Raw genomic sequence first — 13,636 nt, 5'->3', positions numbered from 1 at the left:
CGCTCTCATCAGAATCTGACTGAGCGCTAACAGAGCCCTTTTGTGACTCTTCTTTTACCTTTTCTAACACTTCCTCTCCCTGCGCAACTGCCTTTTGTAAAGCCTCCCGAGGGGAACGCAAACAAGTTCTGACTAATGACCAAACTGCTAACGTCCCTGGGAGCGTTACCGGACAACGCTTTAAATCTTCCCCCGGGTGTTCCCACTGTGGGATAGTTAGCAATCCTTCCTCCAGAAACCAAGGTGAAATCTCCTCTACCTGCTTTAAAAATGCCCGAGCGGTTTTTGTCTTTAAGGAAGTGCCGTTAGCTTTAAGAATTTCTTTCAAGGGACCTTCCATTCGATATCTAGCAACCTCGTTCCCCATTTTTTGAGGAAACTTTCACCTCTCGTTCCTAGGAACTTTATCGCAATCACAATATTCTCGTCTCTAGGAAACCTCCCTGTCCACTGACAGATCTGGGTGCACACTTTCACCGATCCGTTGCTCACCTCACTCACCTCTCCGCGGCACGTAAGATTCCCGGGGTTCAGCACCACTTGTCGCTCTCGCCAGCAAGAACGACCCGGAGACGTGATGGGTGGCAAACTTCTTTATTAACAGCTGATTCTTCTTTTTTTTTTCTTCTCTTTTTTGGGAAGTTATTGTCACTTATATAGGTTATATCAACTAATTAGAATATTCATGATATGTGGGGAAAAGATAGACGTATATGGGTATAACTTGAAGCACCTAAGAATCACGCAAGAATCATGCAGAGGCCCTGACCAATTACTGAGACTTCCTCGAGGTGAAATTAGTTGTATACGTGCAGAATAGCAGTTTTTCAACCGCACTGGCAGCTTGCCAGGCGCCATCTTGGCCAGGCTCCACCTAGGGCCAGGGGTCCGTACGCAACCCCGACACTTCCTGCTGTTGCTCCTTCAACTGTTTATTGAAGTGATTGTTCATTGCCTGCATTTGCTCTTATCTCATTCTTTGCTTCATAAATCATTCTAATTACATATATTCTGAACTCCTTTTTGACATTTCTTCTACCATACTGTCATTGGATTCTATTAATATAGAATCTTGGTTTGTTTGAAACACTTTCTCCCCTTGTTTTTTCATGTTGTTCACGTATCTTCCCCTCTAGCAGTGCAGATCTGGGATATTGCAGTTTACCCCCATAGGCTTATTGCAGTTTTCCAAAACCTCTTCTTTAAGGGGAGATCAATATTGGCAGAACCCAGTCTGGACAATATGCAGCCCTAAACCAAAAAGCCCCTATGAAGATGTTAGCAATATTGTCATAATAAACAAAGAGGATGAGTTCAATTAGATTTGTGATGAGGTCTATAGTTTCTGATGGTAGACAAAAAGGATGGGGAGGGGTGTAGGATGTAACTACATCGTAGGAAGAGGGAAAGTGGAATCAAAAGAAGTTGGTTGTTAGCTTGAGAAAAGGGAGAAAGAGACTCTGAGGAAACAGGTAAACAAAAGGAAAATAGATCAAGAAAAATAAATAAAAACTTAAAAATTTTCAAAAAGGAGGAAAAAAAATCTACACTGTAGCAGTCATATGCTATTTAAACCTCCCAGTCTTCAGTGGCCTGATGCATGAGATGTACCTGACAATGAGCTTCCAGTCTCCAGCAGGCATCTCAGGATGGGGTTTGCTCCACCTAAAGATGGCAGCCTTCACTTCCAGGATAATCCAAGATGGCTGCACTGACTTCCAAACATGTTGGCAAATGGGGAGCTGCCGTGCAATATGTGGGTGCTAAGTCTGTGTGGGGTGTGATCAGTTGGGCCTGGGAGTCCTGAAGCATGGCACAGTCAGTCAGGCTGAGGGGTCCTGCAGGTCCTGGCTGCTGTCCTAAAATGACAGCAGCCATGTGTAACCAAACCTGCGGGTACTGTGACAGTGGACTTCCAGGCAACAGCAGGCAGCTGGTGGTCTATGGGTGGTCTGCAGGCTATCAGCAGATGATCAGCAGGTGGACCTTGGGTGGTGGGTGATGGGTAAGTGAAAAGCAGGTGATGGGCAGGCAAGAGGCAGGCAAACAGGCAAATGGCGGATGATAGGCAACAGTCAGTGAACAATCTGCACTCAAAGAGTGGTTGATATGCTGATAGTCGACCTGGCCAGTGATTGCGGTGGACAAATGGGGTAAACAGTAGTGAATCCATGAGCAGCAAAGACTGCCTCACAGAGAAACAGATTTTTCTCTGCTTGAAAGCGAGTTACAGAACAACAAGGCACGCAGCCTCCCTCTAATCTGCCATCTTGGATCTCCAGGTTTAGGCTTCTTAAGGAGAAGAGCAAGACGACATAAACATTCAGTGTGCTGATGGTAGAGGTAGAGTGAGTAGGGGTGTAATTGAACAGGAAAATGGAAGCCAGACTTTGAAGGACTTTGGATATTATGGTAAAAAGTTTTGATTTCATATTACAAATTGGTTAGCAAACTATTTGAGCAGAAGAGTAGAAATATCAGTCTGGCAACAGTATGGAAAATCAACTTTATAAGCTAGGTAGAAAACTATGTGGGAGTAGTTTCTTCTTGTGGTAGAGTTAGAAACAAAAATTAAAGGTTGATATGACAGGATCTTATGACATTAGTTGTGGAAAAGAGGACAAAAACTGAAAAATGACCCCTAGGGTTTTGGTTTAGGGACTTTATGGATCATAATGATTGAAATTGAAATCTTTAATGTAAGGTAAGGATTTGAAAATAATAAATTCAAGTTTAAGCTTGTGAATCTGAAACTTAAGTTGCCTATGGACATTCAAATGCAGTGTTTAGAAGGTGCTTGAATATATAGAACTGAAGCTTAGGAGAGAGGGTTAGCCCAAAGATAAAAACTGGGTGTTAGCTACATGGCTATAATTGAAACTTTGAAAGTAGACAGGATAGGGTACCCAAGGAAAGAATAGGAGAATGAAAGTAAGAATGAAGGACATACTTTCATGCCCACTCCTTATTTATTTATTTTGATGTTTTACAATTTTATTTTATAAAATATTTTTTCTTTTTCTACATTTTTATCATGCATTATAGTTATATACATGATGAAATTTGTTGTTACTATGCACATGATATAATTTGGCCAATATCATTCCCCAGCACTTCCTTCCTCTCTCCCTACCTCCCATCCCCTGGTCTCTTTCCTCTACTGATCTCCCTTTGATTTTCATGAGATCTTTCCCCTCACCTTCTTTTCCTTTTTCCTCTCTGACTTCCACATATGAGAGAAAATGTATGACCCTTGACCTTCTGAGTTTGGCTTATTTCACTTAATGTAATGGTCTCTAAAGCCATCCATTTTCCTGCAAATGACATAATTTCATTTTTCTTTATGGCTGATTAAAACTCCATTGTATATATATACCACATTTTCTTTACTCACTCATCCATTGATGGACACATAGGCTGATTCCATGGTTATACTATTGAGAATTGCATTGCTATAAACATGGGTATGTATGTACCATTATAGAATAATGTCTTTAATTCTGTAGGACAAATACCATGGATATAACTGGATCATATAGTAGTTCCATGCCTAATCTTTTAAGGAACCATCATAATAATTTCCATAGTGGTTATACTGATTTACAATCTCACCAACAGTGTAAAAGTGTTTCTTCACCTCCTCTCCAGCTTTTACTATTTTTTGTATTTTTGATGATTACCATTCTGACTGGTGTGAGAGGAAATCTCAATGTAGTTGATTTGCATTTTCCTAAACTCTAATGACAGCAAACTTTTTTTTATGTATTGGTTGGCCATTTGTATTTCTTCTTTTGAGAAGTATCTGTTCAGTTCATTTGACCACTTATTAATCGGTGCCCACTCCTTTTAAAACATCAGTAAAATGATGATCAAGAAATAGGAAAGGCATAAAATCACAAGAACCAAAAGGGGAAATGGCAACAAATGAAAGATGTCAATAAAATTTTGGACAGTAGAATTTGTTGTTACAAATTTGTGTATGTACACAATACAATGATAACTAACCTACCAAAATAGAGAAAACTGTACCTTGAGCCAGACTGCCTGTATTTTATCTGAGTTTTATCACTCACTAGTGTTAAAAACATCCAAAGTTATACCCACATTCTACTGTAGTTTCCTCACCTGTAAAATAGATATCATATCATAACATAATCTACTACAGTAATACTTTGTGTGCAAATTCAATGAATTAAATCCTATAAACTTGTTATACTGCTGCTGGCACAGAGTAACCTCTCAATAAATGTTGGATATTATTATACTGTCCCTCACAGAAGGACAGAACCAAGAGACTGATATTTCCCTGCCCAGTGGAAGACTAGAGTTTATTCTCTGTAGAGGTAGTACTATTAGATCTCTGGATTCAGGATTGTCAAGTGTAGTTGAGGGTGAGGGTGACCACCAAACTGAGGGAAAGGAGATTAAGTTTAAAGACTGCATATGAAAATGATCGACATTTCTCCATTCCCTCCTTTCCTCCTTGATTCCTAGCACACAGCTACACTACCTCCCAGATTGGAAATGAAATTAGGCTTGGAGACTCCAGCTCAAGAGGAAAGAAATTGAGATACCAACCACTGGAGTGTACCCAGAAAAATAATCTGACTCTACCCAGCTATTTAATGAAGCCCACCAATCAACAAGTTCCCTCTGACTCTCAAGCTAGAAATAGGACTTTCAGTTAGCATTTCAGGACATACCTTTTTTTTGTGGGGCAAGAGGTTGCAGGAGATTGAACTCAGGGGCACTTGAAAACTGAACCACATCCCCAGCTCTATTTTGTATTTTATTTAGAGATAGCCTCTTACTGAGTTGCTTAGTGCCTTGCTTTTGCTAAGGTTGGCTTTGAACTTACAATTCTCCTGCCTCAGCCTCCCGAGCTGCTGGGATTACAGGTGCCACCATGCCTAGCTCAAAACAGTTTTTATTGCTGTTTACCAATAATTTATTTTTTTAAAAAATTGTTTAGATCTTTATTTTCATTCATTTATTTATGTGGTGCTGAGAATTGAACCCAGTGCCTCACACATGGTAGGCCAATGCTCTACCACTAAGCCACAACCCCAGCCCCCAATAATTTGAAGAAGAGTTAATACCAATATTTCACAAACTCTTCTAAAAATTAGGAGCTTCTCCTACTTTTTTATGAAGCCAGCATTACTCTGTTACCAAATATACACAGAGGTATCACAAGAAAACTATAGATAAGTATATATATGGAGACAACAATTCTCCACAAAATACTCTCAAACCAAGCCAAGCAACTAAAAAGTCATTTTACACCATGACCCTGTGGAATTTACTTAGAATGTGAGGTCAGTTTAATTTCTGAAAACCAATTTATGTGATACACAGTATCAATAGAATGAAAAATAAAAGCCACAGGATCATCTCAAAAGATGGAGAGAAACATTTGTCAAAATCTAATGCTTTTTCATGACAAAATGCTCAGTAAACTTGGATAAGAAGAGAAAATTCTCAACCTAATAAAGGGTAACTACAAGAAAACACAAAGCTAACATAATGCTTAATGTTAAAAGACTGGATGCAGTCTTTCTAAGATTAGGCAAAAACAAGGATATTTGCTCTCAACTGTTCTACTCAACATTGTGCGATAGATTCTAGCTGTTTCAATTAGGAAAAATAAATAAAAGGAACCCAAATTTGAAAGGATGAAGAAAAATATCTCTGTACAGATGAAATGATCTAGTACATAGAAAATTATAAGGAATTCAATAAAAATGAATCTAATAAAAAAGATTCTAATAAAAATTAGAACTAAATTCAGCAAGGTTGTAGGATTCAAGATCAATATGCAGAGATCTATTGTATTTTACATGTTTGCAATGAACAATCTGAAGATAAATTTAGAAAACAATTTTATTTATAATAACATCAAAAGAATAAAATACTTAGGAATAAATATAATAAAAGATGTATTAAACATAAACTCTTAAAACTATAAAACACTGTTGAAATACATTTTAAAAGGTCTAAATAAATAGAAAAACATTGCACATTCATGATTCAGCACAATCCCTGTCAGAATTCCAACTGACAACTCTGTCAAAATTGACATACTGCTTTTAAAATTCATGTGATATTGTAAGGGACCCAGAATAGGCAAAACATTCTTGAAATGGGACTCACACTTCTCAGTTTTAAAACTTATCTAAGCAGTAGCAACCAAGTCAATGTAGTACTGGTGTAAGGATAGACAAATAAATCAATGAAGTAGAATTGATAGCCTAGAATACCCATGTGTCTTTGGTCAGCTGGTATGCAACAAGGCTGTCAAGATCATTCTGTGTAGGGTTGGGGCTATAACTCAGTGGCAGAGTGCTTGCCTAGCATGTGTGAGGCACTGGGTTCAATCCTCAGCACCATATATAAGTAAATAAATAAAATAAAGGATCATCAACAACTATAACTAAAAGATATTAAAAAAAAAGATCATTCAGTGATAGAATTGTCTTTGAAACGAATGGTGCTGGGATGCCTAGATAAGGTGAAGTTGGATCTTTACCCCACCATCTACAAAAATTAATTCAAAATGAATCAAACAACTAAATGGAAGTGCTAACATTATAAAACCTATAGAGGTAAATCTTAATGACCTTGGATTTAGGATAAGAATCTTAGATATGGCACAGAAGCACAAACAACACAATAAAAAAAAAAAAAAAAGAATTGGAATTCCTCAAAATTAAAAATTTCCGTGCTTCCATTGATACTATTTAAGTGGAAAGACAAGTGAATGGGGGAAAATTGCAGCTCTTATATCTGATAAGGGATTTATATAACTCAGAATTGATAAGAATTCATGTAACTCAAGATACAATAATTCAATTAAAATATGGACAATGGATCCGATTGAACATTTCTCCAAACAAGATATTTGAGTGGTAAATATATACATGAAAAGATGTTCAACACCATTAGTTATCAGAGAAATGCAAATCAAAACAATGAAATACCACTTCATACTCACTAGATTAAAAAAGTCTGGATAATAAGTATTGATGAGAATGTAGAGAATCTGGAATCCTAGCATACTGCTTGTGATAATGTAAAATGGAACAAATGTAAAATGTATTTTCCAAATGATATTTTGGAAAATAGTTTTTCAGTTCCTTCAACTGTAACACATAGACTTGCTATACGATCAACCCTCAGGCATATACCCAAGGAAAATGAAAGCATACATCCCAACAAAAACATGTATATGAATGATCTAGCAGCATTATTCTTAAGATTCAAAAAAATGAAGACAAGCCAGATGTCTATCACCTGTGAATGGACTTTTAAAACATGGAATGTTCATTAGTGGAGTATCAATTAAGTGTTGATACATGTGACAGCACGGATGAACCTTAAAAACATACTAATTGAAAGAAATCGGTCCCCAGTGATTATATATTTTATGACTCCATTTACTTGAAATGTCCAAAGTAGGTGATTCTATAGAGACAGGGTAATATCAGTGGTTCCTTAGGGTTAAGTGTGATAGTGGATAGGGTAATGAAAGCAAAGGTTATGGAATGTCATTTTGAGGTGATGAAAATATTCTAAAATTGCCCATATTTGTGAATATATTAACTATTAAATTGCTTTGTGGGCGAATTGTATGGTAAATGAATCATATCTTAGTAAAGTTGTTTAGGAGAAAAAACAACCTAGAATCCAGCACAATGAATAAAAAAGGACACATCAATATATATAATCATGAATTTTGAAATACCAAGTATAAAAAGACAGTATTGCTGGGCACAGTGACGTATGCCTGTAATCTCAGCAGCTTGGGTGACTGAGGCAGAAGGATTGTGAGTTCAAAGCCAGCCTCAAAAATGCTAGGCACTAAGCAACTCCATGAGATCCTGTCTCTAAATAAATTACGAAATAGGACTGGGGATGTGGCTCAATGATCAAGTGCCCCTGAGTTAATCCCCGCCCCCCAAAAAAAAGAGAGAATGTTAAAGAAAAATCACCTATATGTTGGAACTGGAATGACATCAGGACTACCTACAGTTCCATGGAAGATAGTAGAGAAATGTCTTCATAATTATGAAGTAAAAATTATTTGCTATATAAACTTCCATTCCTAATCAAACTATCAATCAAACGTGATGGTAGAGAAAAAAATACCTTCATATATTGAGAATCTCAAAAGTTTACCTATCGGTATTCTTCAGGAAGCCTCAGGAGAAGGATATCTTCTTCTGAAGAGAGGACTTAAGAAGAAACAGGAAGACATGGAGTCCAAGAAGTAGGGAATACAACACCAAAGAGAGATAAAAAGAGTGTCATATTTGCAGAGCAAGCAATCCATAAGGAACAGGACAGGGCTTCAGTAGGGACGTTTCTGAGACATGAGTAACATATTGACCAAGTTGAGAGGACATTTTCAGTTTTCTTGGGGAATTCAGTAATAGAATAGTAATAGGTAGAAAACTCTGCAAACGAAAATTAAGACATTTATTAATATCAAGGAAAACTAGAAGTGGTATAAGAGAGAAGGTTATGTTTAAGAAAGGAAATATAGTTAATATTCCTACACTTGACTCTGCTATGTTAACCCTGAAAATAGCAGTGCACATGAATAACTTAGAAATATGGAAGTAAATACCAGAAGTATATGTTTTTAATTATAAGCCTGTTGTCTTCCTTGACTTTCAAAGCAAGTATATATATTTGATTTAAAATTATGTTTAAGAAAAAAAAGAAGGACTCTGGATATAGTTCAGTGTCAGAGCACTTGTCTAGCATGCTCCAGGCCCTGGGTTCAATCCAGCACCACCAAGAAAAAGCAAGGGAGGAAGAAAAAGAAGAGACAGTGCTAAAAGTGGGTTTGTCTTATGGCCAAGGAATATAGGCAAATTCCAACCTTTTAATATGTGAATAAATTCAAAGAAATCTTACTTTTAAAAAAGAAATAAGGGCTGGGGAGATAGCTCAGCTGGTAGAGTGCTTGCCTTGCAAGCATAAAGTCCTGAGTTCGATCCCCAGTACCACAAAAAAAAAAAAAAAAAAAAAGAAGTAAAATGTGGAGGACTATATACTTTAAACAGTGGAGTTCTTGTAACTTAAGGGGTATGCAAAGTACGGATAGAACATAAGTAACTGAAATGGAGAGAGAATACAAGTGACAAATAAGAAAGTTATGTGGAGTACCAAGAAGTAGAATTTCTCAAAACGTCAGTGCTCAGAAACTTCAGAAAAGCCCTGTAGAATGGGAAACTCTTAGTTGGATTTTGGCAGTTAGGAAGTTATTCTTTTTGAGAGACAGTTTGCAATTGATTAATGATTCACAACTGGGGAATGATTGTCCCCACCCCTAACCTCACGTGACATTTGGGATTGTCTGGAGGCATTTGGGGTTGTCACAACTGGAGGGATGCTTCTGGTATCTGGTGAGTAGAGGCCAGGGACCCAAAATGCACAGGATAGCCTCACGACAATTATGACCTAGTATGTCAGTAGTAAGGTTGAAAAACCCTGCCATAGATTAGGGAGAGGTAAGAAAGGGAGAATTTACTGCAGCTACTCATTCAAAGTAATGTAGAAGTATTATCTCATTTAAAGGTAATGATTATGTACTATTTTTCTTGAGAAATTAAAAAGTATAGTGACTAGCTTGAAAGGGAAGCAAAATAGAAAGAAATAGCAAAATGTATAGCTTGGCTGGGGTTGTGGCTCAGTGGTAGAGCTCTTGCCTAGCATGTTTGAGGAACTGGGTTCAATTCTCAGCACTGCATATAAATAAATGAACAAAATAAAGGTCCATCAACTAAAAAAAAATTTTTTTAATTTAAAAATACTATGTTAAAAAATGCATAACTCAGTGCCAGGCAAATAGCATTTAATAAATATTATCGTTTTTATTATTAACAACAGATGTTCATTAAGTTCATTAAGTGCTAGTTACTATAAGAGAAAGCAAAATACACATATACTTTGCCTTTAAGGAACTTACATTTTGAGGGAAACTATGAAATTTATACAAGGACCTGAAAGAAAAGGTAGAAAGTAAAAACTCTCTAAAACATTACCAAAACAGCGTGAATTTAAAATTTTTGAGTTTATAGTTATTTACATGCTTATCTTCCTATTAGTCTACAAACTTCTTTTAAGAAGAGAATTTCACTTGTTTTTATATCCCACATAAAACTACTCATGCCATAATTAATCCTAAAGACACATAATTACTTAATTCAAGAAGGCATATTTATGAACTAGCCATTTTTCACAAAAACAACATACAACATTTAACTTACTGAACTACAGTTACCCTTTTTCCTCATTGCTAGAACATAAAATCCTCAAGAGTACACATTGTGTTAGCTTACCCATCCCTATATCATCCAAGACCTAACACATAATAGATGGCCAAGAAATGCTGAGTGAGATCACAATCAGTGTCATTAGTGGATTTTACATACTAGTTGTCATCCCAGGGGAAGGGGGGATGTAATTGGAAAATATTTATCCGATTGTCTTCTGTTTAATGTGAGTCTTTCATTTAATACTTATCTTCTTCCATTTTTAGAACTTTCAAGTCTTACTAAAGAAGGAAAAGTGCAGCTGAAACTTGTCTTAAAGTCCTGCTTTGTTTTTCTTTTCTCTACAGTGCGGAATTATCCCAAGGTCATTTCTGGAATGGGTTAGGCTCTCCTCCAGATTCCCCTTCCCCTGGGAGTGACGTGTATTGCAGCAGTGAGCTGAACGACCCTCAGTATGACCAGAGTCTCCTGGAGAACTTATTTTATACAGCGCCTGTAAGTCATTGAACCTAAAGCTTTAGAAATAGGATAAAACATATATATTATTGGTAGCTGCAGACACGATACATGTGCCAGACAGGAAACCTTACCTTTTAAGTCATACATTACCTTATTTAATCATAATGACAACATGAAGAGGAAAATAGTATCTTCATTTTATAGATCAGGAGACAGACCTAGTAAGATTGAGTATTTTGTCCAAGGACACACAGCAAGTGTTAGAGCCAAAATTTAGTTTCAAAATTGCCTGAAGCCAAAGCCTAGGAAAAAATTTAGATTCAAAATTGCCTGAAGCCAAAGCCTGTGGTCTTAATAATATATTCTTCTAAGGAAGAACTAAACATAGGTATACTCTCAGATCCACCCTTGACTGATATCTATTCAAAATAGAAACACCTGTACTCATAGGTGACAAATACCTCTATTTGCCCTTAAGACAGGTCACTCTCTTTTTAGGCAGGTTTATTTTTTCACAGTTCTTTCTTACATCTAGAATATCGTGTGTTCGATTCATCAGTGTAGCATCTTCCAGAGTCTATATGTAGTAAGTCTTGTCCTGTCCCACAAGTAATAATATGAGTGAAGATTATTGTCATAGTCTTTATAGTAATTCATTTTTGTTACCACAACAAAATATCTGAATCAGGCTAAATTTATAAAGAAAGGGGTTTATTTAATTTACAGTTTTCAAGGCTGAAAGTACACCCAGCACAGTTCAGGTTCTGGTGAGCGCCCCTCTCGGCTACATCATCTCATAGTAGATGGCAGTGAAGGGAGCATATTTGAGAAGAAAAGTACACATCACCAAACAGAAAAGCAGAGAGACTTGTTCCGTCCAACGGAACTGGCGCGGAGAAAGGAGACACCACCAATCTTTAGTTGACCAGATTTATTGCGTCCTCTCTGTTTTTCTGCCTCCTTTGTTCTGCCACTCTCTCCCTTCTTCTACCCTCTCCCTCTCTCCTCCCCCATGCTCCTAGCTTATCAGCCAATTATAGCAAAGCTTTCTTTCACACAGGAGAGCATGCAGAGGAATGTCAGCATAGCACTATATGAATCACGAGATGTCCACGCGCGGCATGATATAGATAACCAATCCTAGAGCCTGACGTTAACACGTCATAAGTCTCCAAGGAACTAGTAGGCAAGCAACCTTTTTGGGTACTTCCTTATTTTGGTATCCAGTGCCCTTTGGCTCACTGCCAGGCGCCATCTTGTCCAAGACGGCCCTCAACAGGCTCCCCCTTTTTGTTATAAAAAGAAAAGGACAGCGACTGTGCCTGTCTTAGGTGCCAGAGTCAGACTTTATCCTTACCCGTCATTGGGAGTCAAAGAGCTGTTGGCATGCTTTGATCCCTGTCTTAGGTTGGTATAAAGTCCACCCTGTGCTTACCCGTCATTGACTACCAGTCCTGTTGGGAGAGCCAAATCTGCAGATCAGAGCCTTGGTCCATGGCCATAAGGGCTTGCCATACCACTAAGGCTTGCCGTCTTTGATGACTCCTTAGAGACAAAAGATATCTGAGCAGCAATAATAACAGAAAGAACAACAACCCCATCATCGCAAAACTTCCCATCCATTGTTTACCAAATTGTAACGCTGACTGTAAGAAACTAATGGCTTCTGGCATACCCAGGACCTTGACCTGAGTACTATTTTCCACAAATATAGAATTTTTCAATAGGGTCAAATTAGTAAACTCTTTAGTCCATGTCCCATTAAGCATACTACCAAGTCATTTGGACAGATTGGCAGCAGCAGTAATATTAGAATAGGGTATCGGGGTAACGCATAGTGCTTGGGCATGCACTAGACAGTCTGTCTGTGTGGTAACAGTCAACATGTCCACTTATTCTTGTAGTAAGTCCACTCTTTGGTTTAGAATCAGGATTCCCGTAGCGAGATGCACATTGATGTTTTCCTGGGCTGTCAGTGCTTCAGCAGTGGCTTGTGACAGATTGTTGAGCGCATGAGCAGTAGGAATAGCAGTTCCTAGGGCAAGTCCAACAGCAGTGGCAGCAGCCGCAGCAGCCGCCGCAGCAACAGCGATGGCTATAATGGCTGAGACACCAAAATCTCTTTTTGCTTTCACGGGTAGGAAATTCCACTCACTATGAATTAAGGTCACTGGGACTGGAATGAATTTTGGAATCCTGGCAATCACAGCCAGAGGAAATAGTGAGGCATCCCAACAACTAGACATATAACACTCTTAACACATAACACATAACACTCTTAACACATAACACAGTTAAGGACCTCAGTATCCTTATCATAGTTATTAGTAATGTTAATATCAAACTTAGAACTCTTAGACAGAATGAACACAAACGGAGACGTGACACATACGGGGGTAGGGGGGAAAACCTGATAAAGAGTAATTGGCCTCGCACCCTGTATAACTATAAACAGGTGTATTACTTCCCTATATATAGGTTTGCTTTAGACTGTACCTTTAATGAATGAGAGAGAGATTGCCTCCCTGTATTATGGCAGTTTCTGAGGTGGCTAACCAGAGGAAGCAAAGACTACCTCTTAACTTGAAGTTTAGACTAGTAATAAGTGGCTTCACAGTGGAACCAGCTGGTAGGTAAGGAATACCTAGAAGTTCTGTACTAGGAAATAATTGAGGGAAAATTTGTGTGCCATGAGTGATATATCCCCAAACGTTTTAAGAAGAGCTAACAACAGCAGGCTTACCACCATCACCATCATTTTGTGTTTCGGTGCCATTTTCTTTCTTATGGATAGTTCTTACCAAGCACTCCGGGACACAGATAGGTTGTTGTTGGTCCTGAGGGAAAACACAAACAGATCCTCTCCCCCAAATTAATATTGGGTCAGGTCCTTG

At 37.9% G+C, this 13,636-nt stretch overlaps 1 protein-coding gene across 3 annotated transcripts in view; it reads left to right on the top strand.

Moving 5' to 3' along the window:
• The window catches only part of C2cd3 (C2 domain containing 3 centriole elongation regulator), a 161,772-nt gene that overhangs the window by 48,215 nt on the left and 99,921 nt on the right, over positions 1 to 13,636 (top strand). For all 3 annotated transcript variants that reach the window (XM_047517678.1, XM_047517677.1, XM_047517679.1), the window contains exon 8: positions 10,631 to 10,778. In XM_047517678.1, coding sequence (XP_047373634.1) covers positions 10,631 to 10,778 — 148 coding nt within the window. The remainder of the gene's footprint in view (positions 1 to 10,630; positions 10,779 to 13,636) is intronic.

The sequence above is a fragment of the Sciurus carolinensis genome, chromosome 11 (genome assembly GCF_902686445.1).
Source record: "Sciurus carolinensis chromosome 11, mSciCar1.2, whole genome shotgun sequence".
NCBI lineage: Eukaryota > Metazoa > Chordata > Mammalia > Rodentia > Sciuridae > Sciurus > Sciurus carolinensis.
The sequence above is the reverse complement of the archived record's forward strand: the minus strand, read 5'-3'. Positions and strand labels throughout refer to the sequence as shown.